Raw genomic sequence first — 22894 nt, forward strand, 5'->3', positions numbered from 1 at the left:
GGCAGACTCTGTGAGAGCCCCCACCGACGACTACTTTTGGCCAACCTTATCTTTTTGAGCCTGACTATACGGAGGATGAGCTACTACTTTGTAGCAGATGAGAGGCAAGTCATTACACCGGGAGGACGTGGTGGTGTAAATGTGGAGCTTGCCAAGCCATGCTGGCAGAAATGGAGTGGCATACAGTGTTACCATCGACGGAAAGGCTTCGTGTGTATAGCGAGGAGGACATTGCTCCAAGAGATTGCGTCACAACGAACGAAGACTTGGAAGCGCTAACAAACCCTGCAGTGATACAACATTTTTCCACATACTCAAAATAAAGTGGAAAAGACGCCCCAGACCAGCTGGACCAGATGGTCTGTTTTCATCGAGAAAGTCATCATGATATTGATTGTGATACACGGAGCACATAGCGCATGATATCACAACACAGTCCATCTAGCCGTGTGCAAACAAAACACGGCTATTAGTAGTTGATCTTATGCTTGTTGGTGTTTTGTCGTCAGTGCAGATTGGTGTCCTATCACATTGTTTTGCAGTGCGCCTGCTACTTCTTGGTAGCGGCTTGAGGCGCTGCGTCACTACACCAGAAAGATAGTTCCTTGTGTTAGCTGCTACAATAACAATGTCACCGTAGCTTTGTTTATATACAGGTCAGTTATGTAAATAGAACATTGCTGGCATTTTTTTGCAGTTTTTTTGCTTTACGCTCGAAATCGGTGTGTCCTGTTACGTGCATTGTTTTTTTGTTTTTTTTTCCTCTCATCAGAACGTGCAGAAAAGAGAACGACATGCATGGTCATGTTTCACATAAGAATTGTGGATGAAGGGCAAAAATTAAAAATAAAAAAGTGCAGTTTTCCTTTTAAGGTTACCCATTTTGGACTGAATCATGTTTTTTTGTGCCCCTTCTGAATAGGATTATGGGCATCTACATGTCCTAAAATCAAAATGATTGCCTTTCCCTTCAGACTTTTGCAGGTCTTCAGAATAATCAGTAGGAAAAGGGCTGAGGAAGTGTCCTTTGAGCTCAGTCGTTTGATGTTCAGGTTGCCGCAAAATGCTCAGAATGAAAATGTGCTGCCATTGCACAAGCTGACAGCAGGGGGCAGAATTGCACAAGCAGTGGTTGTGTGTGGTTTCCCCCTGTTTAGCTTGCTGTGTCAATAGTTTCACCTTTAATTTCGTCCATTCACAAAAGTCATTACTAATGTTGTGCCATTGGTTGCAGCAGGAGTTAGCCTTTAAATATCAGTGCAGATGGCTGCAATCACTGTGTAAATATCTCCTCTCAGGTAGTGAACAACAGTGGCTATATTACCTTTTATGAAGGGGACACTGTGAGGCTCTAATTGTGTGGTGGAAAGTTAAGGTTAAGTATATTGCAGAGTGCTTTTTTTTGTGGGCATGCATGGAAGCAGAGGTGAAGCCATGGAGGTGAATAATCACAGCACAATACCCGCATGACATTGTCTTTACTTGCCTATGGTGTGTTTGTGTGTGTGTGTGACTTTGCATGCATAACCCAGTGTAGAGAACATTTGTTATACCGCCGTGTGTTTGTGAACGTGACCCATGTCAGTCACGCTGACAGGAAGCTCTTTGCTCCAGTGCAGCTCTGTTACAGCCTCTCCATTGTAGTGTCAAGACTTCCTCGTGTCCAACCCCTCAGACTGTGTTGCTACGGACCTGTCAGTAGACATACAGGTGTGGAATATCAATGTGTTCTCTGGCCTTTTCAGTCTCTGGAGGAAACCGTGTGTGTGTGTGTGTGTGTGTGTGTGTGTGTGTATCTAAGGTGTGAATATGTGTAAAAGGCTAAATATTGTTTTGATTGTATTGATGCACATACTGATGGTACCTGAAGATTGATGAGGATGCATTTTGCTCCGTTGCTACAAACTGCGTCATAATTTGAATTGACCAAATAGCACTGTTCGACAGTCCAGCCTGGGTGAGATCATGTAGGGAATGTGATGCTTGTGGTTTATGGATGGAACCACTGTGGTGTCCCCTACGGGTTGTGCTTAAAATGCTTAGTTTAGCATACATGTAATACTAGATATCCTCAAAGTTTTATAATCATTAGACAAATACTCAATGACTCATGGGCAATTAATTGCTAATTCTGCCTGTGGCCCTGCAAAGACATTTTGCCTGATGACGGCCATATTTTTCAAACAATCCTGTTCAAATCAAACTGAAATGTGCTTGTCAGTTCCCTCAAGATGCATACAAAATTTTGTGGTGATTCGGCTAAACACCCTTACGTTGTAGTGGGTGTTTTGTAGAGTGCATTGAGATGTGTGAGAAATATTAAGTCAATTCAACTTATGGGGCCCGACTTTGGGGTTTAATGACAGTGCCACCATGTGGTGTATTTGTCCGAAAAATACTAACGCAGCAACACAGGAGGGGTGCATGTTTTGACATGTTTTCACCCTCTTGTGCCTAGTGGTTAAGGAGTAGATGAGTTGGAAATACACAGTCATGCACACAAATTTTGAAGATCCAAAGACGAATGTCTCAAAAGTCCAAAAACATGGAGTTCAACAAATGTTGACTTAGTATCTAAAAGATTTTCTACACACAAGTGTTCAGATTTCCCTCATTTACCACTACCACTGATGGCAAAGTGTTATGACAGCCGTAGAACCAGAAATGGGAAGCAGGAAAGGATTTGTATGCTGAGTGCAACATAAGCAGTGCAATTAGCATCACTGACTTGGGAGGTTCCAATGTATCGGGAGCCAGCTACAACAGGAAGTGAAAAGCTAAGAAAATATGCATTCCTACGCACTACAGGACACCGTGGGGACCTGCGAGACCGTCCCATCAAACACATGGTGGGTCATACATGTCATACAACTCCATGGTAATAGTTTTTTGGGGTGCTGCACTGGTAAGCACGGTTTTTATTCATGTGCAGCAGGTTTGCCAAGCGGCAAATAAAATACACCATATGGACAAAACATATTAGAGACACCTGGCCATTACGCCTACAGGAAATGGAAGAACACATGGAGTCATATCCATGTTTTGTAGCTATTCCACTCTCCTGGAAGGACTTTGTACAAGATTTCCTGAGTGTGTCTATGAGAGTTTTGTCCATTCACCCAGAAGAAAATGGAAGTGATGTTGGACCTAAGACATTGGGGAACACTAACTGCTCCCACATAGCATAGCACTGTATGCGTAATCCAGGGGTCACCAACGTTTTTTCTTGCGAGAGCTACTTTTAGAAAATGAAAATGGCCACTCATTTTTGTAGAAATTATTTTCATACCTTATTTCAACCCAAACAAATATGCTTGTTTTACCAAAACATTCACAAAATGCTGGTATCCACAACTCACATTTTATGTTTCAGAATACTTTTCTTTCTAGTGTTCTCACATTATTAATGGAAAACCTGAATGAAAAGCAGGCTTGCGGGCACCTCATGTGGTCGTGGGGGGCTACCTCGTGCCCGCGGGCACCACGTTGGTGACCCCTGGCGTAGTCGCTCTGGAAGGCAGCAGATCATTTTGGAACCCAGTGTAGTTCGCATGCTGAAGAACCTCTGCTGGTGTGCCAGCTGCCTCCTGCTGTTTATGACACCCATCGCTTGGACAACCACACTAAAAATGTCTTTCTGTCATTTTGTTTTACGAGACGCTCGTCGGAAACGTCTTCGCCGACAACGTGCGTAAGTCATCCCGGTGTGTGTGTGCGCCCATGCTGATTAGCACGTTGCGGTTCAATTCTCTGCTTGCATCATAAGCCTAAATAGCAACAGCAGCTTGCTAACACCTGAGAAAAAGTACCATTATTGTAGGAGGTGTCGAAAGTGTCATGGTGATGGTTAGTCTTGAAATTAGAGTGGAGAACGGTGTGAAGATCATTTAAAGACTCCCCCCACCCCCCACTCTCTCTCTAGTCAGTGCTCGCTGCTAAGCAGGGCCCGACGCCAGCGGGCCGCGAAAGGCTTAAATGAGTTTATTTCATGTCGGCTGTGAAAGTGCCCGTCTCTGTCACGTAGGCACTCAAACAGAGCTGAGGCCCATAAACACAAAGTGCAGCGTGTAAATCCCGCAGCCTGACGTCTCCCAGCCTGCCCTCAATGGCTGCTCAGCATCTCTTTATTGAGAGGGCAGGGAAGGAGAATCCTCACTTTACCCTCTGGGAACACACCACCAGGGGAGACTACCAAGTGCAGCCCACCTCTCCCCTTCAGGCAAAGACCACTACTTTCTTTGCAAGGAATGCCATCTATATTCTTTTATGTGACATGAATAACACGATGTCTTATTGTTATCTCTCGCAGTGAAGTTGTATACACCACATTCAAATATCAATATGACCACATTGTAAGGGAAAAACATGAAAAAACAATTTCAATGTTTTAATATGAAAGGAATGTACTGATTCTCCCCCATGTACTGTCAAACCTGCAAAACAACCATATAAATACATTTTGTTCTTCACTGGCCAACAGGAGTGCCCACAAAACATGTACTGTATGTCTGCTTCTGACCACGCTCAGTCTGCTACATAGATATTGTCTGGTATTGCAGGTGGTTTTCTTGCAATACATCGATTATCGCACGAACGCAACAGTATATTGTGATAGTGCCATGTGAAAATATTATAATATTGTAGTGAGTCCTACTTCTACTATTCACACACTCACCTAGGTCGATATATTCAGACACATAGGTTGCTATAGACATGCATTGACATGTGACATGTACCCGTTCTAAAGCCGTGATTTATTCACTTTTTCCAGTTTTTTGTTCTGTTTTAACTGAACTGACACGGTATGCTAATTTTCTGCCTTCGGTAGCTTATAGCTGAATTGACTGTTCCAGCTCCGATATGACTAATTTGTGAGATATCTTTGTAAAAGAGGCTATGGTAAGATAGTTAGGGCACACTCATTTATCATTACTTTGTGATATCGGACTGCATTACTGCAATTTTCCAAACTTTCTGCTTTATTTTTGAGTTGTTGTGGTTATTTTGGTTATGCAGAGTGGCAGTTATCATTAATAAATGGCGGGAGGAACGCTTGTATTGAAGTGTGCCCATGTTTGTGCCTGTGCAGGAGCAACCATACCTACTCTATAACCACCTACTTTAACTGCTGGGGCCAAGGAGATGGGCTGCTTGGTTACACGCATCAATCAATGCAGACTAGGGAGGAAAGGTGCCTAAGTATATTCTATCAAATAACCAGCTCCCGCATTCTTTTCTGGTCTGCCGCGCATCTTCCATTTTACAGTCTGTATCGGGCTTGGTCTTTGTCATCCGTCCACCATCTACTTGTAGGTCACAAGCTTGGGTAGAAGCCAGAAACGTCTAACGTGTACTTGTCGTGCATTTGGTTGACAGATCTATTGCGCCACAACAGATCGACAGATCTACAGTATTGCACCGCTATCCCATTAAACTGTATAGTCTTGCGTATTTGAAGACGGCATGTTGACCATGTCTACAGCAGAGACTCAAACACAGGATGCAAAATACAGAGTGCATGTAGGGATATGCCTCACATGATATTTCACCTCTGACAAATAGGACATCAGATGCTCGCTTTTCCGTGACGTCAGCTGTCCCCGCTTGCTGCTAGCGCTCCTCTCCTCCCCTTGATGCAGATTCCAAAATTACTCCCTGTGTTCTCTATCCAAGTGCAGGTTCAGCGTGACCACACAAGGTCCCTGTGTAGGCCTTGCCGTAGCCGTAGGTCGCCCGTTTAAAAAAAGGCATTGGGAGGAGGAGGAGGGAGGTGGAGGTGTCCAACAAGGAGGGAGAGTTTCTATTTTCCTCTTTTCTATGACCACACAGAGGATATTAGAGCTTTTTCACAGCCTTGCCCTTAACCTTGTTTCCTGATATTATCTTAATGTGTGAGCTCGATGCCAGTTTGCTCTCCAAACACCCCCACCCCTCCCCGACTCCATGGTGTGAGTCATCCCTGGCTGCTTCTGGAGTGACTTAATTGCACTCTCTTGTTCTCTCCCCTTCATCTACATGCATTTCAGAGAACAGAATCACTACACTGACCGTCCCCTGCTTGGTAGGAGTCATTTTCAAATAGGTAGAATTCTCACATGAAAAAATTAAGATAATAAAAAAAAATTAGGGCTGTCAAATAATTTGAATTTTTAATCATATTAATCATTGTTTTGAAATTAATCGGGTTTAATCGCCATTTGCAACTATGTCTGAAATATGCCCATTTTTCACAGTACTTTATGAACAGAACAATGAATGACAGGACAGACATTAAAGTATACATATTGTATTTGTATGTATTAACAGCTGCTAACGAAGTGAACATTTAAATCAAGCTAAAAGATAGCACACAGGTCTGAAAATCTATTTCCCTCACAGTACTATTAACACTCTCTTTAATGGTAGCAGAACATTTGAATCCCACTTGAACCATGTCATTATGAGCAATGAGGGGTTGCGTTCAAAAACACCACGTAATTTAAATTGAATTCACATGTTTTGAGTGTATTTCCTGGGATTTCCGTGCAAACTTAAATGCAGCAAATTGTACTTCAGCGCTAAGAGTTACAAAGTGAATGATGAGAATATACTGGTGTTTTTTTTGGGTCTTTCTGTTTATTTCAACGACGCATGCACGCATAATAAAGAAGTTGTTGTGATGTCTGGAGTTCAGCGCCTCTGTGAACGCACCTCATGGAAGCATGGTGAGAATGAGAAAGTGCTGTTCTGAGTATAGACGGAGAGATGGGTTGGCGATAGATATACCTGTAGTATACGATGTAGAGTTATTAAAGAGCGTCCGACTCAGTGGGAACACTGTACCTCTGTCTGCCATCATAACAGGGAGGTTTAGCTTGTTTGCTTGTGTACCGGTCCCTCCTGTGTAGTTGCCATGCTGGAACTATACAGGAAAGAATGTGAACATATTTTTTGTTGTAGAAAACCTCCACTGCAACCACAGTGCATGAAAACACTTCTATTTTTTTTTTTTTTTTTGCTTGAGCGGCAACCTTGAGAGATTGGTCAAGGCTGCTCCAAGTCCAAATTTCATTGAGCAGCATTTGAATTCCAACTGTGGAAATGGCCTGCCTATCAAACCTCCATTGTGGAAACAAAACACGCTTTATTCCATTAACTTCTTCTGTTATCAAGGTGACACTCCATCCACTCCGTCCCCATAAAACATTATTGCATGTTCTAAAAACCATAAACAGAGAAAAGGATTACTGAGGGATCTTTGCCTTCCTCAATGGCACTGCAGTTGGACAGTTGGCCAATGGGTGGCACTGTTCATGTGTCAGTACTAAGGTCTACCTTGTTGGGATTTGCTGAACGTACATGGAAAAAAAAAATAAAAAATTCCGCCTTGACTCGGCAGGCGCCATCCATACATGAACCCACTCAGATGAAAGTCTTGTTTGTTGTTAATTGGGTAGTTGATTAAAGCATCTCTCTGCGTTGGTCGAATATCGCTCATACCAAAGTAAGTCAATGCTGACGATAGCCGTCTGATGGAGTTCAAAAGAGGGTGAGGAGGCAAAAACGCCGCCCTGATTTTAACAATTATAGAGACTGAGCATCAGGAGTTACTACTGAGGCCTGCCCCCCTCCACGCACGCAACAATCATTCAGAAGGGCTGTTGTCATTTGTGTTCTTTATTAGTTTTGTGTACAGGACATGCCGATATGATGGCAAGACATGATATATTTAAGTACGTTTGTGTCCTGTAAAGGCACCTCGTTTTAACGGCTTATGTTTTAACAAAGAAAGCTTGAATAATGTTGATGTTGGTGTATCAAAATTGTTAGTTGTAGTTGTTGATGTACGTTGCCGAAGGGTGGTTGTCCTACAGGGTTGTTTTCAGTTATTATTTTCAGTCATGCCTCCACTGGGGGACACACATATTTTCACTCCCCGCCCTTAATATTTATTATTAATATATTATTAATATATATTTATTTTAACAAAATGGAGATGAGTCAAATTGCGTACGGAGTACGACAATTTTACACAAGTTGGCAGGTTTGCACTAATATTGAAAGGCGTCCCTGCCTCTCACGCCACTACCGACAGTTCACCGCGGCCCCCCCCTCAGGGGAGCCCGACCCACTATTTGAGGAGCACTGTCCTACGGAGACGCACATTTTCAATGTAAAACATCAACCAAAATACTACAATATGAATTATATTGCTCCAACTGGGATTTATCCACATTTTTTCTGGGTCACGCTCGTCGTCCTGCCAATAATCCGCCTTCAGAAGTAGCATCAGCGCGGCAGCAGAAGTGGGACGCTCGCTTGTGTGCTTCTTCGCTTCTCTCGCCCTGTTGTGTTGGAAACAATTGTCGCTGTCCGACAAGTGTTTTGTATGTCACACGAGACACTGGCATCAACGTCAGATACCAAGTTGTCTGATTGCGGGATGTAATTTCCAGCCTTCACTGGGATTATTACCCGGTCTTCTGTCACAGTTCTAACGCCACAATTTGGTAGGCACTCTGTGTAAAAGACGCTTTAACCATTTAACATGGTTCTGCATGGAAATTGGTGTGAAGATATGTTTTCGCTGTGAAGTCATAAGTGGAGTCACTTGACAAAGTATCAAGTTTTTTGCTTGCAAGTCTTGTCATACAGTCAACATTTGTGTTAGCTAACTCGTTTACTCTTACCGCTGCACATAAAAAGGTGACTGTGTCAAAACATGCACCCTCACTGCGTTGCCTGTGCTGTTATTTTTTGGACAAGTACACCACAGGGTGGCGCTGTTATTAAACACGAAAATTTGACCCTTATTAGTCGGACAGCCTTGACATTTTTCACACAGCTCGGTGCAACTAATTGCCCATAAGTCATTGACCATTTGTGTAATGATTATTAGACTCAATTTATGACACATTTTCTAGCTTGCCTTTCACACAAATGTTATTTACAGTGTAGTTCTTCGGAATGCATTATGAATCCCTAGCATCATAGTAAAGCATCACTCTCTTGCCCCTCTCTTGTAGCCCTGATGGACGTGCAAGTTCCCGAACAGCCCGTGGTGGCGCTCTACGGCCGCGACGCCACCCTCAACTGTTCCTTCAACGCCGCCGGCCCCTTCAACGAGTCGGATCTGACGGTCTTCTGGCAGCTGACTGAAACGAAGCGCAGCGTGTACGGATACAGCGAGGGACACGATCAGCTGGCCGACCAGTCCCACAGCTTCGTCAACCGTACCAGCCTCTTCCCCGCTGAGCTGCGTCTGGGCAACGCTTCCCTACTGCTGAGAAAGGTGGCGGTGGCAGACGAAGGCAGCTACACATGCTTCGTCAGGGTGCGGGACTACGGCAGGGCTGCTCTGATTCTGCAGGTGGCCGGTGAGTTGCACAACGCACATTACAACGACGGTGTTAAGTACATAGAAATTATGCAGCCCCATTTAGGTGAACAAAGCACTCTGACAAATCATTACAATATAAGCAGTGTGGGCAGTGATTATAGGCCTTTAAACTGTAGGCAAACAATGCTCAACATGCATTAATACTACCTTCTAAATTATACAAGCAGCCTCCATACCAGACCCACAACCCACCATTTAATCCAGCTGTCGTCCTTGCTTTTTTTTTTTGCATTTTGTTGACTATTGATGATTTCCAATTGGCAAAACTAGGTACTACCAGACACTGTTTTGAGTCTTATTTCATAATATGACTACATAATATTACATAAGTAACCAGAAAAACATGTAGTTTAGACTTGGGGTGTGATCATGCAAGGCCAATTGTACCACTTCACAGTTCAAAGTCCAGCATGTTTGAGTCGTGTGAGTGTTCTGATCAGCACCCAAGTTCGGTTCCCTTCAGACGTCGGCCAGGCCATGGCGCCCGTGGGATATGGACTTCAGCCGAGTTCTAGAATGACTATAATGTGATTGTTCCTTGCCAGTTCTGAATGATAACCAACACAATTCATAACATAAATGAATAGAAACACTAAAAATAAAAGTACAAACCCATGACATGCTCGCCAACCCGCAACTATGTGTATGCCTAACAAAGACGTATCATTTCATTAATGTGGTGAGGGGTGTCCCAATGAATCCCGAATGAAGCAATTCATTCCAGACTCCGCTCCAGCACCCGGATAGAGCCCATGTCATGACAATGTGTGCTAATGTGCTAACAAAATAGCAAACCATGCACACGTTTCCCATGGTGGCACAGAACCGGGTAAGTTTAATTCAACCAACCAAAGCAGCATCTAAAAAAAAACAGCTTTTTGGGTTTTCCCAAAACCAGGGCTCCCTTCAAACACCAGTGCTTTCCGAAACATTTGCAAAGCGGGACGGGACGGCAACAAGTCATTAGCTATAACAGAACAGAGCCAGCCCCTGTCGGTGGTGAGTAATGTCGGGTTTAAGCACTAACTGGGCACGTCCAGCCTCGCGAGATAATGCGTAGCCGCCACTGGTTTGTCAATAATACTATATACTATACTAATACTATACTATACCCCAAATGCAAAGTAAATGGGTCGGTTTTTCTCATACCTAATGTTGCTGACTATGGTTCTCTGTTTGACTAATATCACTTGATCAAACGTTTTCTAACATTCGGTATCGGCCAATACTCAAGGCTACAATATCTGCATCATCATCGGAAGTTAAAAAGTTGTATCGGGGCACCCCTAAATGTGATCACTCCACTTGCGAGTAGTTAATGACATCCGCCACCTTGCACAATAAAAGTCATCAGAAAGACTGCAAATAACACTGGAAATAATCCATAAAGTCAGGTAACAAAATTATTAAAGTGCTGTCACAAGCAAGCGTACCAAAGCACGGCTGCTCGGGCCAGCGGGGGCCGGGAGGTTGAAAGGGACTCATGGTATGGATGGATGGCCGAGTGAAAGTAGGCCCTTAGACTAATGTTTTGGCACAACTTCTACAGATTAAATTTTTTTTTCTGGATCTATTTTTGACTCTGCAGTAGGAAGCCTTTTTCTCTCCCTATATTTTACCTGTTACGGCAACATTGGTCAGAACTGGAAAGCATCACTCCTAATATTGCAAGTAATGGCCTCAAACGAATGAGTATTGATGAGTAGCTTGATTGTCTCTCTGTTTTAGCATGTTGTAAGTAAGCTAATGCTGTGTGGATAATGACATAATTAAATAAGAGCTCAACATATAAAGATCGGCACTCGTGCATTAATAGTATAGTCGTATAATGTCACGCGTACTTACCTGCATCCTTACCTTGCAGGACGTAAACATGAGATAAACAGCTTCCTCGGGGCTGCGTAGCTGTGTGTCTGGTCAATAAGCGTTGATTGTGGCCTCTGTCGTGGTCAATAGCTGCTGACTCTGATTATTAGCTGGTGTTTTGTTCAATCAGCCTTTACTAACGGCCTGGCTCTTTACACGGCCATGTAGGCCACCTTCCTCAATGCGGAGACTTATTTATTTGTTTAGAGGGAGATGCCGTGCCTTTTTCTCTCACACATTTTTAGATCCATTGAGAGTCTGCCGCTCTATTCTCCAAGGATGGATGTGCATTAGGTAGTGTTAATGAATAATGTTTTTTTTTCCTCCCTGTTGGCTGGCGAGAGGGAAAACAATGTCTCCAACAGTGACAAATCGGTTCCATTTTATGCATTAGATTTATAGATGTCGCTATTTTTAAACAGCATTCACAGTTAGCATCGTATATTTCCTTCCTGCTGTGAATGCAAGTCTCAATGGATACGTGTTTGACAGTCAAATGGACAGTAGAGGAAGTTAGCAGCAAGGACAGTAAATCTGGTCGCCGTGTCAAAAAGTCCTCTTCGCACATAGCGGGTCAGACAAACGCAAATCATCTCAGCCTGAGCTCCACCCAGTTGTTTGCTGTGCTGTGATTGGCTCTGGGAATACAGCAGCCCCTTTTCTCTTCCACCTCTGTAGTCGTGTTTCAGCTCGAGGGATTGGGGTGGGGATTTCAGCCTGACAATTCACCCCCACCTGCCTACACTACAGCCTCGATCGTCCCCTATCTCCAAGCCAGCCAATTTCTTCCAGGCCAGCCCACCTCCATCTTGGAGTGTTGAGATGCCGCATGTTCATGTGCCACAGATGTCGTGGGATCTTAAAACCCCATTTCATACTAAATGTTATTAACACCTTAGCAGGAGTCTTATCAAAGAAATCCCAAGGTGCCTCATGCTGCTTAGAGGATTATTTGATGCCGTCATATCCTTCCCAAATTCCACCGCTTCCAAAGTTTACCCACTTTTGAATCCTCATCTCCCACCTGTTATCCAGCCCCTTACTCCAAGCCCGTTGTGACCTTGGAGTCAGCATCTAACCGTCGGCCCGGCGATAAAGTGGAGCTAACCTGCGAGGCCTACGGAGGCTACCCAGAAGCCGACGTGATATGGCAGGACGGGAGTGGCCGCAACCTGACGGACAACATCACCACGACGGTGGTGGCCAACGACAAAGGACTGTTCTCTCTGATGAGCGTGTTGACGGTGGTGCTGGAGCCTAACAGCACATACAGCTGCCGACTCATGAACCCTTTGCTGGGGGAGGAGGGGAACGCCTTTGTCACAATCACAGGTGGGTGTTCTCTTAACTGTATTTCAACTATTTCAAATAAGTCAAATCATTTTTAATAGCTCCCACAATAGTGTTGAATTGTGTTACTGAAAATCTAATCTGGATGTTGGAATTTAGACAGTTCTAAAGTGGTTTAGTATGCCCTACTGGGGACATGATGATCAGCGCGTAGCGCTGCTCCATTTATTTTTGTTTTTTAATTGATCGACAAGTTACATGCAGCTGACACAAACCAGATCAGAATGTACCGATCTGAAACCAACCTAAACCGGACCTATTTAGACAGGATGTACGGGTTTCGGGTATGAAGCGTGGTTCATGCTCCAGCGTCGAGGCGCCAGCATGTGCTACACAGGCTCGCTCCTCCCCTTCCGAACCCGCTTGTATAGCTTGACGTGCAGCTCAAAAAAAGCTAACCTCGCATCCCAGTGACGCGGACCGTAAAGGTCTGTGGTTGGTCGGCTTTTAGTACAACGTTTCCTGTGTGCATATTTGGGGTGTAATGGTTCACATGGATGTATTGGACCTTTTCTGTTATGCATGTTTGGTTCGGTCCACTTGCGTACCGTTTCCGTTATATTTAAATTAATAATTTTTTAAATTAAATGTGTTATTAGAGTGATCTAAGCGCTCCATTTGGAACTAAAGTCCTGTGGGCGAGTTTCCACACAAACGCCCCTGCGTGTCGGACACCACTGACTTAGGGGGAGGAACGCTAGTAGCTTGCAGGCGTGACAAATGGCATGATGGCAAATGCAAGCGAGACGCCGGAGAGCTGGAAGACCCTCCAATCTCACTACGGTCTCCTGTTTCGGAACACTTTGGCTTCCCTGTTAAAATTACGGATGGACAAAGGCAAGTGGATGAATCCAAAGTTGTGTGTCGACATTGTTCCATGGATATCGGGTATGCTGCAGAAACCAGTATAACATGTTGGCACACTTAAAGGGATAGTTCAGATTTTTTGACATGAAGTTGTATGACATCCCCATTAGCATTGTAGTCCAATAACAGCGACTTACCCCCCACTTGGTCTCCTAAGTCCAGTTCTACTCAGATTTCTGTGATGAAGAATGTAGTTCCACTTAGTTGCTGGGGACAATTAAGTAAAGAGTTTGGCTTCTCAAAACAATATGCGTTCAAAAGATGAAAACATTTGCATCACAAAAATGCCTTCTCAAAAAACTCAAACCTCACAAAAGGCTCGGCGTTATCTGTGTCTCCTGCCGTATCCCTGCGCACTGTGACCTGTGCGTTCATGTGAATGTGACGAAAACACTTGCATCTTCTTCCGCTGTGGAACACATACGTAAACAACCTGGCCGCGGCGCTCCGTCGCGGAAGTACATGCGAGCGTCTTCGTCATACTTGTATACATGTCAAAAAATCCGAGCTATCCCTTTAAAGCGGCATCGTCCGACAGTGAATGTTACATCTACAAGAAAGAAAACCAGCTTTTTGCAAACACCGGTAACTTCAGCATATAAACAACCTCTAGCAAGCAACTCTGACCGGTTCAAAGCAGTAACACATGGTATTGGAGTTTTTTATAGCCACAAGATTACATCCATGTTCAGTTGTTGAGAGCGCTGGCTATAACTAGTCATAGAAAAAATGATTAGACCACGTTCATTTTAATGTCTGATACAACTAAAGGTACCTTTGTTTGGACAAATCTAACAATGACAACATCAAGAAAACCAAGGAAGTTGCTAGATATCAGCTCTTAAATTCAGCTCTCATGAGCTATATTTGTTATCATCATTATATTTGTCCAAACAAATGTACCTTTAGTTGTACCAGGCATTACAATGGATCAATAAACTGAAGAAACAAGGGTGGTCTGATCATTTTTTCCATGACTGTATATGATGAAAGTTCGCTACGAAATACCATCACGTCCTCACTTTAGCCAGCAAGGTATACCAGCACTTTATGAAAAAGCTAAAAGTGATGTCTTCAACGAGCTATCACGTGTCCGCTATTTCACTTACGACAGATAGTTGGACTTCACGTGCAACAGTGAGCTATTTAACTGTAACTGTCCATTACATTTTGCCACAATGTTTAAACAATTGTTTACATACAACTGTTTATTTATTTATTCTTTCTCTATTTAAAAAAACTCAATCTAATTTATTTGAAATATCACCCAAATGGGTCGCTTTTATTTATATATATAAAAAAAAGTTCTGTTTGCATTTTTTAAAATAAAAGCATATTAAGTATTTTTTCTTCCTTTTTTTGTACCGAAAATGAACCGAACCGATCACTTCATGAAACTGGACCGAATCGAAATGACTTTTTAGTGTAACATTACACCCCTAGTGCGTATGACTCGTTCAAAAGGCCTACAGCCCAACTTTGTCAAAACCTTCTCCTCCGATTTTGGATCAACATTCGCAATAAACACAGCACAGTTTTAACACAGCACTTGCAACAAAGGAAGCTAACAAGCTACATGACGGGAGTTGTGGTTGCTCACTGAGTTGACGCTCAGAAAACACTGAAAAGACTGGCCCCCGCGTTTGGCATAGAAATTTGTGTCACGCATTCAGTAGTAGTAACTCCCCAGAAGCATAATCCAGGCCCCGAGTGCCAAGTCCTGGTATAGCGTCTATACCTGATGTGCTTTGCATGACTGAGTCTTTCCTTATTGGTTTAAATACAGGTAAGCTCACCATGCCTCCAATAACCGACCGCATTAGCTTCCCTTATTTAGTGGTCTATGCACGCTCCTCTAATGCACCATATTTAAAACCGAAATGTGTCTTTGAACTGTGTAGTGTAAATCCAGCCTTAGTGTGGAAGCGTGGCTTTAGTTAAACATCATCACTTCCATTCTACTGGATCCTACCCGCTTCAGTTAATCATATTTTAGCCTTGCATGCCCAGAATTTATTATTAAAAAGACTTTTTTGTTGGAGTCAGTTAATCAAATCAATTATTTTGCAGCTTGTTTTCCCCCTCTACAGTTTGCTGATAAGAGAAACTATTTGGTGCCAAATTAACACAGCGGTTTGATAACTATCCTTCATTTTAGATGAGGTATTCTCTATTTGGCAGAAAAAAAAGGAAAAAAAAAACCCACACATTTTGGGGAGAGAGGCTGAAGCTACCTCGTTGGGGTTGCCATCTCGAGCGTCGTCCAAAGAGCAAGTAAGAGATCACGTAAGATGATCCATTTTGATAAGCAGGAGGCAAACCTATAATTTGACACATTCTATGAAATATGTAGCCTTGCTAATACGCCAGACCCAACCACAGCCACCCTTCTGCACCTCAGAGTCCCCCCAGCTCTGCTGTTGCCCTTTTTGTTAAGTGCAAAAGGGAGCACTGTGTAAGGTAGGCCAAGGGTGGGTCTCTAATGGAAGCACAACTGTGTGAAATAGCTCATAAATAATAGCAGAGGTGGACCGGACCTTCTCTTTGGGCTTGAGCCGGCACAGAATCTCAGGCAAGCTGAGGTGGAGGTCGAGGTAGGGGTCACTACGTGCTGCTCCACTGGGCTGGGAAATGACTGCACTGTCAGGATGGCCGAATGGCAAGAGCGGGCTAAAGGAGGGTGGCCTTCAACACAGTTTGGATGGCCTCCTTCAAAACAGGACAGGTGGAATAGTGTTGTATAATACTGTTGGATCATACAGAGGTATTAAACACGTGAGAGCAAAACATGGTCATAAAACAATCGCTGGCTCCCGTTGCCCTTTGATGCCTTTTATCACACTGTTTTGACGCTCACTTATAATAAATATGAACACCTTACATTGTACATCAAGCCTTTTGGACAGTTGTTGACACTCAATTTGATGACATCATTTGGCTCACGAGTTGGTCATGCAATCGTTTTCCATAGTTTTTTTTTTATACCATTTTTCCATTTCTTCACTGCAAGCTTTCCTTTCTTAGTGCGTGTTTTTCTTTAGTCCTGTTCTGGTATGTTTGAGAATGTCCCCCAATTGTTCCTGAACTCTTCCATGGAAATGTTAATTAAACCAGTGACTTTGAGTGAAAAAAAACAAGGAATACATTTGTTTTTGTTTGTCTGTTTGTTAGTTTAGCAGCCTACTTTGTGATTCCTAAATGGTTCCGTTGCTTCCATTAATACCATTGTGACTGAAACTGTGAAAATTCCTGTATCTACAGTATGCCTTTATCCAGATCCTCCAGATCCAGATCTATTGGCGAGGGTGTCCCGATACAAGTTTTTCTGACATTTTAGGTGCAGGCCGATATTTTTTTCCTGATATTGGACCGATATGAGATATCAATATTGTATTTTTTGCATAATCCAGGCTATTTCTGTCCTACCACCATATTGACCTCCATGTGAGTGTAGTTTTTTCCTTAAAAAAGAAAAAGTAGGAACAAGACAGATCTTCTAGTCAGAGCTTTTTTCCTGTCACTAACACACTCCAGTGACCTGTAAAAATGGCAGAAAACTGGAAAAAAAGTGTTTTAGAGGTTGTTAGCAAACAACAGAGTAGGGGAGTCTCAGAACATTCAACTATTCGACGATTCCATTTGGAGAAATCTGATTCGACTATCAATCTCGCAGTTGAACCATGTGAAAATGTCCTGTGATCAACATTGTACCGTTTTGACTACATGGTGGTGCCCACGGCTGCTGCTGAGCATACATTTTTTTGCATAGAATATCTTTGTTTTTGTTATAAATGGCCTATTTTGATACAAATTCATTTGTGTCACTCACTTGTGTTCATAAAGAATTGAAAATGACGTGTGAAGCGGCATAGAAAATGGATGGATGGGTGTGCGTTTAATACAAGAGCTACTCTTATGCAAGCGGCGCGTACACACAGCGACGCCCAGCATCTCCTCCAGATTTGCACTTTTGTAGTTATTATTTTGCTCACATCATGTCTAGTTTACCATCTTACACTCAACAAGAGCTTTTGGATATTTTGCAGCGCCATCGGCTCCTCCCTGAGATCTCCAGAGTATTGGAGTCTACACACACCAGCCAGCTTGGCGGAAGTGCTCTCAAATGTCGTTGAGAATGTAAACAAAGGATCGGAAGGCTCGTAGGAATATGAGCTAAGCGAAAGCTAACACCGCACAGGCTCTCCTTACCGAGCATTTTCCTCGCTAAGGTGCGATCATTGTGGAGAAGTTACGACTCCACATCACCCACAGTATGAGAATTTTCAACGTTTTCACCGAGACATGACTAAACAGCGGAGTGCTGGACAATACTATGGAGCCAGCCGACCACCACACACTTCGGGCTGATAGAAAAGCGGCTGAAACGGGCATGATCAAAGGCGCTTTCTGTGTCACTAAGTAAATGTAGGTACTGTTGTTGAACACCTACCATGTTTATTTGTTTATCTGAGTGTTTTAGCATTTTTCTTTGTGGAGGAAAAAGTTGAAAATTATGTTTATTTGTAGACTCCTCTGTGAATCATCACCTTGTCGTGGTGGAGGGGAGCTACAGTATGTTGTCTGGGGCTATATGCCCCTGGTAGGGTCTGCCAAGGCAAACCGGACCAAGAGTGATTCAAAAGACCCTATTGTAGAGGAAAAAGCAAATGATGTGTTCATTTGTAGGTATCACCATTTTAAAAACAAACAATAAAACAACTGTTGGTCGACTGAACAAAATCGAATAAATTGGACTCAACTATGAAAATCCTTAGTCGAAGTCAGCCCTATAACAGAGTAGTTATGTCCATTGTAACATCACGGCGATTAATGTAGCAGAGTCATCAAACAACTGCCGAGCAACTAAGAAAAAAATACACTTGCCTATTTTTGACATTGATTTTGTTTAGTACAAAAACACGACTTGAAAATAAGGCTTCAACTTCTATTGTGGGTCTTATATTTGGTCAATACTGCTTTACTTTGTCATAATGACTTTTTATAAGTTTGCAGTACTGTCAGTACTGTCAATCATCATTTACACCAACACTGCATGGAAATAAATTACTTCGGGTACATTGACGAAGCATAGCAGCCTATTTTCGTAACATGATTGACACCCCAAAACATCCAGATTTTTGTTGCTACTTTCAGTGTTTTTTTTGTTTTTTTTTACCTTTGCGGTCGGCTTAAACTTTTGCAATTCCACTTTTTAAAGTCCCGCAGTCATTGACCATCAGAGGTTCTGCAAATAAAATCCAGATAGATCAGTATTGGAACTGCTTCATGAGTTTTGATTAGAAGCAGCAGAGTCTCTTTATTTCCTCAAATTATCCCCTAGAACTACAGAACCAGTCCAATGCCTTCAGAAGACGCAGAATAATAAAAGGAAAAGAAGCAAAATCACAGTAAAACATGTAAGATTTAGCACCGGACAGTAAAACAAGCAAACCCAGAAACCCGCAAGGGAAGACCCTTAATTCATGCAGTAGTAATGTTCAGCAAATGGGTGCAGTTAAAAAAACAGAAATAGAAGAAGAAGAGCAATTTCTTAGCAGACATGCCAGCACAGCTTGCTGATAGCTCAAGTTGCTTGTAAACATACGGGAAGATTTAAAGTATTTTGTGCGGGGTGGGGGGATGCTCATTTGAAATGAAAATGTATTTGTTTACAACAGCTGCTGTGTGCTTAACAGCTACAGTAATTAATTTTGACCCAGCAGAACTCTTCTGCCAGAGTAGGCGAGTGGAGTGCGCCGAGCTCGAGTTGACACAGTGCTTGTTGTGTACACTTACACACACACACACCCACCCACACACCACCACACAGCACACACTCCATGGTGGAGAATCCTATTATAAGACCGTCTGAAATATACTTAAGTTACCAGCTGGACCATGACAACAAAAAGAGAGACTGTCGAAGAAACGCATGTAAAGACAGCAAGCATGTTAAAATTCCCTTATAAGGAATCTCTCCGGGAAGATTAAGGCTGTCAGCGTGGGGTTAATCGTGAGAAAACCAGAATAAGCTCACATATCGAGCGTCATCTTCGGAAACCCTCCTTCTACCTCTGGAGTGCTGGGATATTATAGATTTTGCACTACGGCTCAGTTGTGGGCCAGACCCAAAGGATTTAGCTGAATTAATGAATAAGAGAATGTAAGAAAGAAGCAGCTTCAAGTCCTCAAATGAACTGCAGTCATGCTGGGATGCTTGTCTTCTCCTTTCGTCATCCAGCATCAACACGGTCTCACCACTTTATTCTCCATACGAAGGAATGATGCTTGGAGCTCATATTCTGTCATTTACTACTGATCCAAGGCATGCATCCAATCTTCCTTGGCTCCCTGATTGCTGCAGTGTGTTGTCTTGATGGCTTGATTTCAAGGCCTGTCACTTGAGCTCCAACCTTCTCAGCAACACCTCTAGCTTCCCCCACCCTACCCACACTCTCAATGAAGCTGGGCCCGTAATTTCCCCGGCATTACTGCACTCTCACAGCGTACAGCAGAGAGACGGGAGATGAGGCAGCGAGAGGGAGAGAAAGCGAAAAGTGGATGACAGAAAACACGATGGAGTCCAAAGTGTTTGCTGAGCTGGCCCTGACACTGGAAATTGACTCGCTGACAAGCGAGGGAGATCACCAAAGGATTTGCAGGAAGACTTTCTTGCCAGATGCAACTTTTTGGATGGCGGATTTTATGGCAGTGCAACAAGAGCAAATATTGCTTCTGATAATGTGGTGTTGTTAGTGTTCCCCAGTTTAGTTTTCCATTACAGTTGACAACAACTAAGTAAGGAATTAGCTTTGTATTCGAAGCAAAACCACTACAAAACCAACAAACCCAGTCTTTTTCACATACTTTCACATTGGTTTAATTTTATTAGGACATGCATGAAGGTTACAATGAAATGCATCTCATGAATCATTTCACAGTTCCACAAAAGGAGTAGGAAGGAGCAATCATTGATCCATATTGATTAAACTCAATTTCGTTTTCCCACTAAATGCAGTTTGTTTGGTCATGTGTGAACAGTAGTAACAGACCTTGGGTGTTGATCGAATCAAACGGTTGATTGCGCGGTTTGATTGTTAGGGGAATGCAATTCGACTTCCATCCGATCCAACTGGCAAATGAACAGATCTGGTTTGACCCTAATATAATTGTGAGATAGTTATAGATAGCATGCAATCAGTTGACCTACTGAAGTTTGTTTACCATGAATGTGGTTAGCATGTTGTTGTTTCACTCTGTTATTTGCTAGTGTACCATATCAGGGTAGATTGTCTATGTAGTTATCAATAAAGGGTATTTTTGAATCAAACCAAGGGGAAACAAACCAGAGTAAACATGCTAAAGTGGAACTCTGGGTTAGCATCGTTATTCCATTCCGACGGTCCGACTGAAACCGAAACATACTCCACCCAAATACATTTTTCCCATAAGAAATAATGTAAATCCAATTAATCTGATCCGGACACCCAAAAATGTTAAAACAAAACACTTTTTAAAAAAAATAAGTTTACACTTAACGTCAATTTTACTTGATTGAAGACCTTTGTTGACAAATACGGTGATGACGAACAGCAAGGGAGGAGAAAGGATATCCACGTGGATGGCAACTTCATCCAAACAGGCAGAAAGAGGATTCACTCTGTGCATTGGTTTCAGCACCTTGGCACATTTGTTCCATAGAACAACGACATGAATGGAGTGAGGCTTTTTGTCAGTCATACAGTCTCAGTGGGTGGAGGCGAGGCGAATGTAACTTTGTACAAATGAAATTAGTAGATTGCAATATATTGTCATATATTTTAAATTATTTTTTCAATGTACTTTTCTTAAAAGTAATGTTAAAATCGCGTTTCTTCTTGTTCTCGTAGACCCAATGTTGTGTATCGTCTCATTTGTGAACCGTAATAAAAATGCAATCACCCAAGGTGAGCTAAAGCTGTCTCATGAGAGGATTTCAGGGCAGTTTGCAAAAGCTGGTCTCGGTTTGGTTTGCTTCAAGTCCTTAACTTGTGCGATGCGAACATCAGGATTTTCTCAAGAAATAGCAGACCTCGCCTAAGCCCCTAGCTTTGACCTTTCACCTTGTATTGCCGTTGTATTGATGAAGCTCCCTCACACCTAAGGTAGATCAGGCCAGGATCGGGGTTTCTTTTCAATAAACTGTGTCCTAATGTGAACCCCGGATGTTCCGATGTGACTTTTTGGACTTTTGGACAAACTCAGTTTGTTTAAAAGAGACTAAATGCGAAAAAAGACTCGCTACCTCAAACACACACACACACACACACACACACACGCATGAAGTCATGCACACAAAAAGCAGTGAATGTAATAGCTGCCTGCACTTGTGGCTCTATACAGTCTTTCCCGTCTTGCTGCTTTGTGTAGAAGGAGAATAATGGAGGGCACAGTTGAGAACAGTGGCTCCCAAACGTTTCATAGTCGTGTACCCCTTCAGACATTTGACTTGAAGCCATGTACCCCTGACTCCTGGCCACCCAAAAAACATTATTTAATCTACATTCACGTGAAATATTGAGCATGATTAATTGGTTAATTAATTTCATGGTAAGTAATTCTGGTTAAAAAAAATGGTCAGATTTTGATAAAAGCTTTACATGAGCACTGATAAAAAGTATTCTTCCTACATATCTTTGATTTCAGCCAGATGTTGGGGTGCTTCCGTTTGAATGGATTGAACTTGAGCTTCACTTTTGTCCACTTGGAATTGCTGTGATTTAAGTCTGCATATGAATTTGATACCAAATTGAAAGGGAAAGTTGAGCAAACATGATAAAGCGGTCCAAAAATACACACAATCGGCGATATGCATCATTTTCGGGGGGAATCCCCACTTTCTTTCACATACATTGACAGGGTTTCACAGTGCGGGGATTGGAACACCAATATAAAGTAAATCTTCATGATTAAACACTTTTAATGCACAATATAATCATCAAACTTACTTACTTATTCTTATAACACACACAGAGCAATGAAGATCTTCATGCTCTGTCTCTTTCCTTCCTTTCGCTGTGACTGTGCGCTCTGCACTGTGAGGCCTTCGGGCGCACTCGTAATTGTGAGTCTTGGGCACTAATTGTTTTTCATTTTTACTCACGTACCCCCTATGACAATTGGCGTACCCCTGGGGGTACGCGTGCACCGCTTTAGGAACCTAGGGTTTAGAATTTAACCCGAAGCCTATTGAGAGCATGACAGCTGAGTTGAATGTGCGTGCAGCTCCTGCTGTAGGCGGCCTTCTTCAGAGCGAGACCATCACAACCATGACAGTTTCACGGAATTACACTCCCTCCTTCTTAAGATTGAACGTACCATTCTACCTGCCCCGCTCACCTCTCATTGAAGACTAACTAACCGTAGCGTCAAGCTCTCCCCGTGTGAAAAGAA

The 22894-nt window shown here is 42.8% G+C and overlaps 1 protein-coding gene across 1 annotated transcript in view; it reads left to right on the forward strand.

The window, feature by feature from the left end:
- The window catches only part of cd276 (CD276 molecule), a 95130-nt gene that overhangs the window by 10742 nt on the left and 61494 nt on the right, over window positions 1-22894 (forward strand). Inside the window, exons 3-4 of the mRNA XM_054771265.1 lie at window positions 9006-9356; window positions 12281-12577. Of these exons, the coding sequence (XP_054627240.1) occupies window positions 9006-9356; window positions 12281-12577 (648 nt within the window). The remainder of the gene's footprint in view (window positions 1-9005; window positions 9357-12280; window positions 12578-22894) is intronic.

This window comes from Dunckerocampus dactyliophorus, chromosome 3 (genome assembly GCF_027744805.1).
Source record: "Dunckerocampus dactyliophorus isolate RoL2022-P2 chromosome 3, RoL_Ddac_1.1, whole genome shotgun sequence".
NCBI lineage: Eukaryota > Metazoa > Chordata > Actinopteri > Syngnathiformes > Syngnathidae > Dunckerocampus > Dunckerocampus dactyliophorus.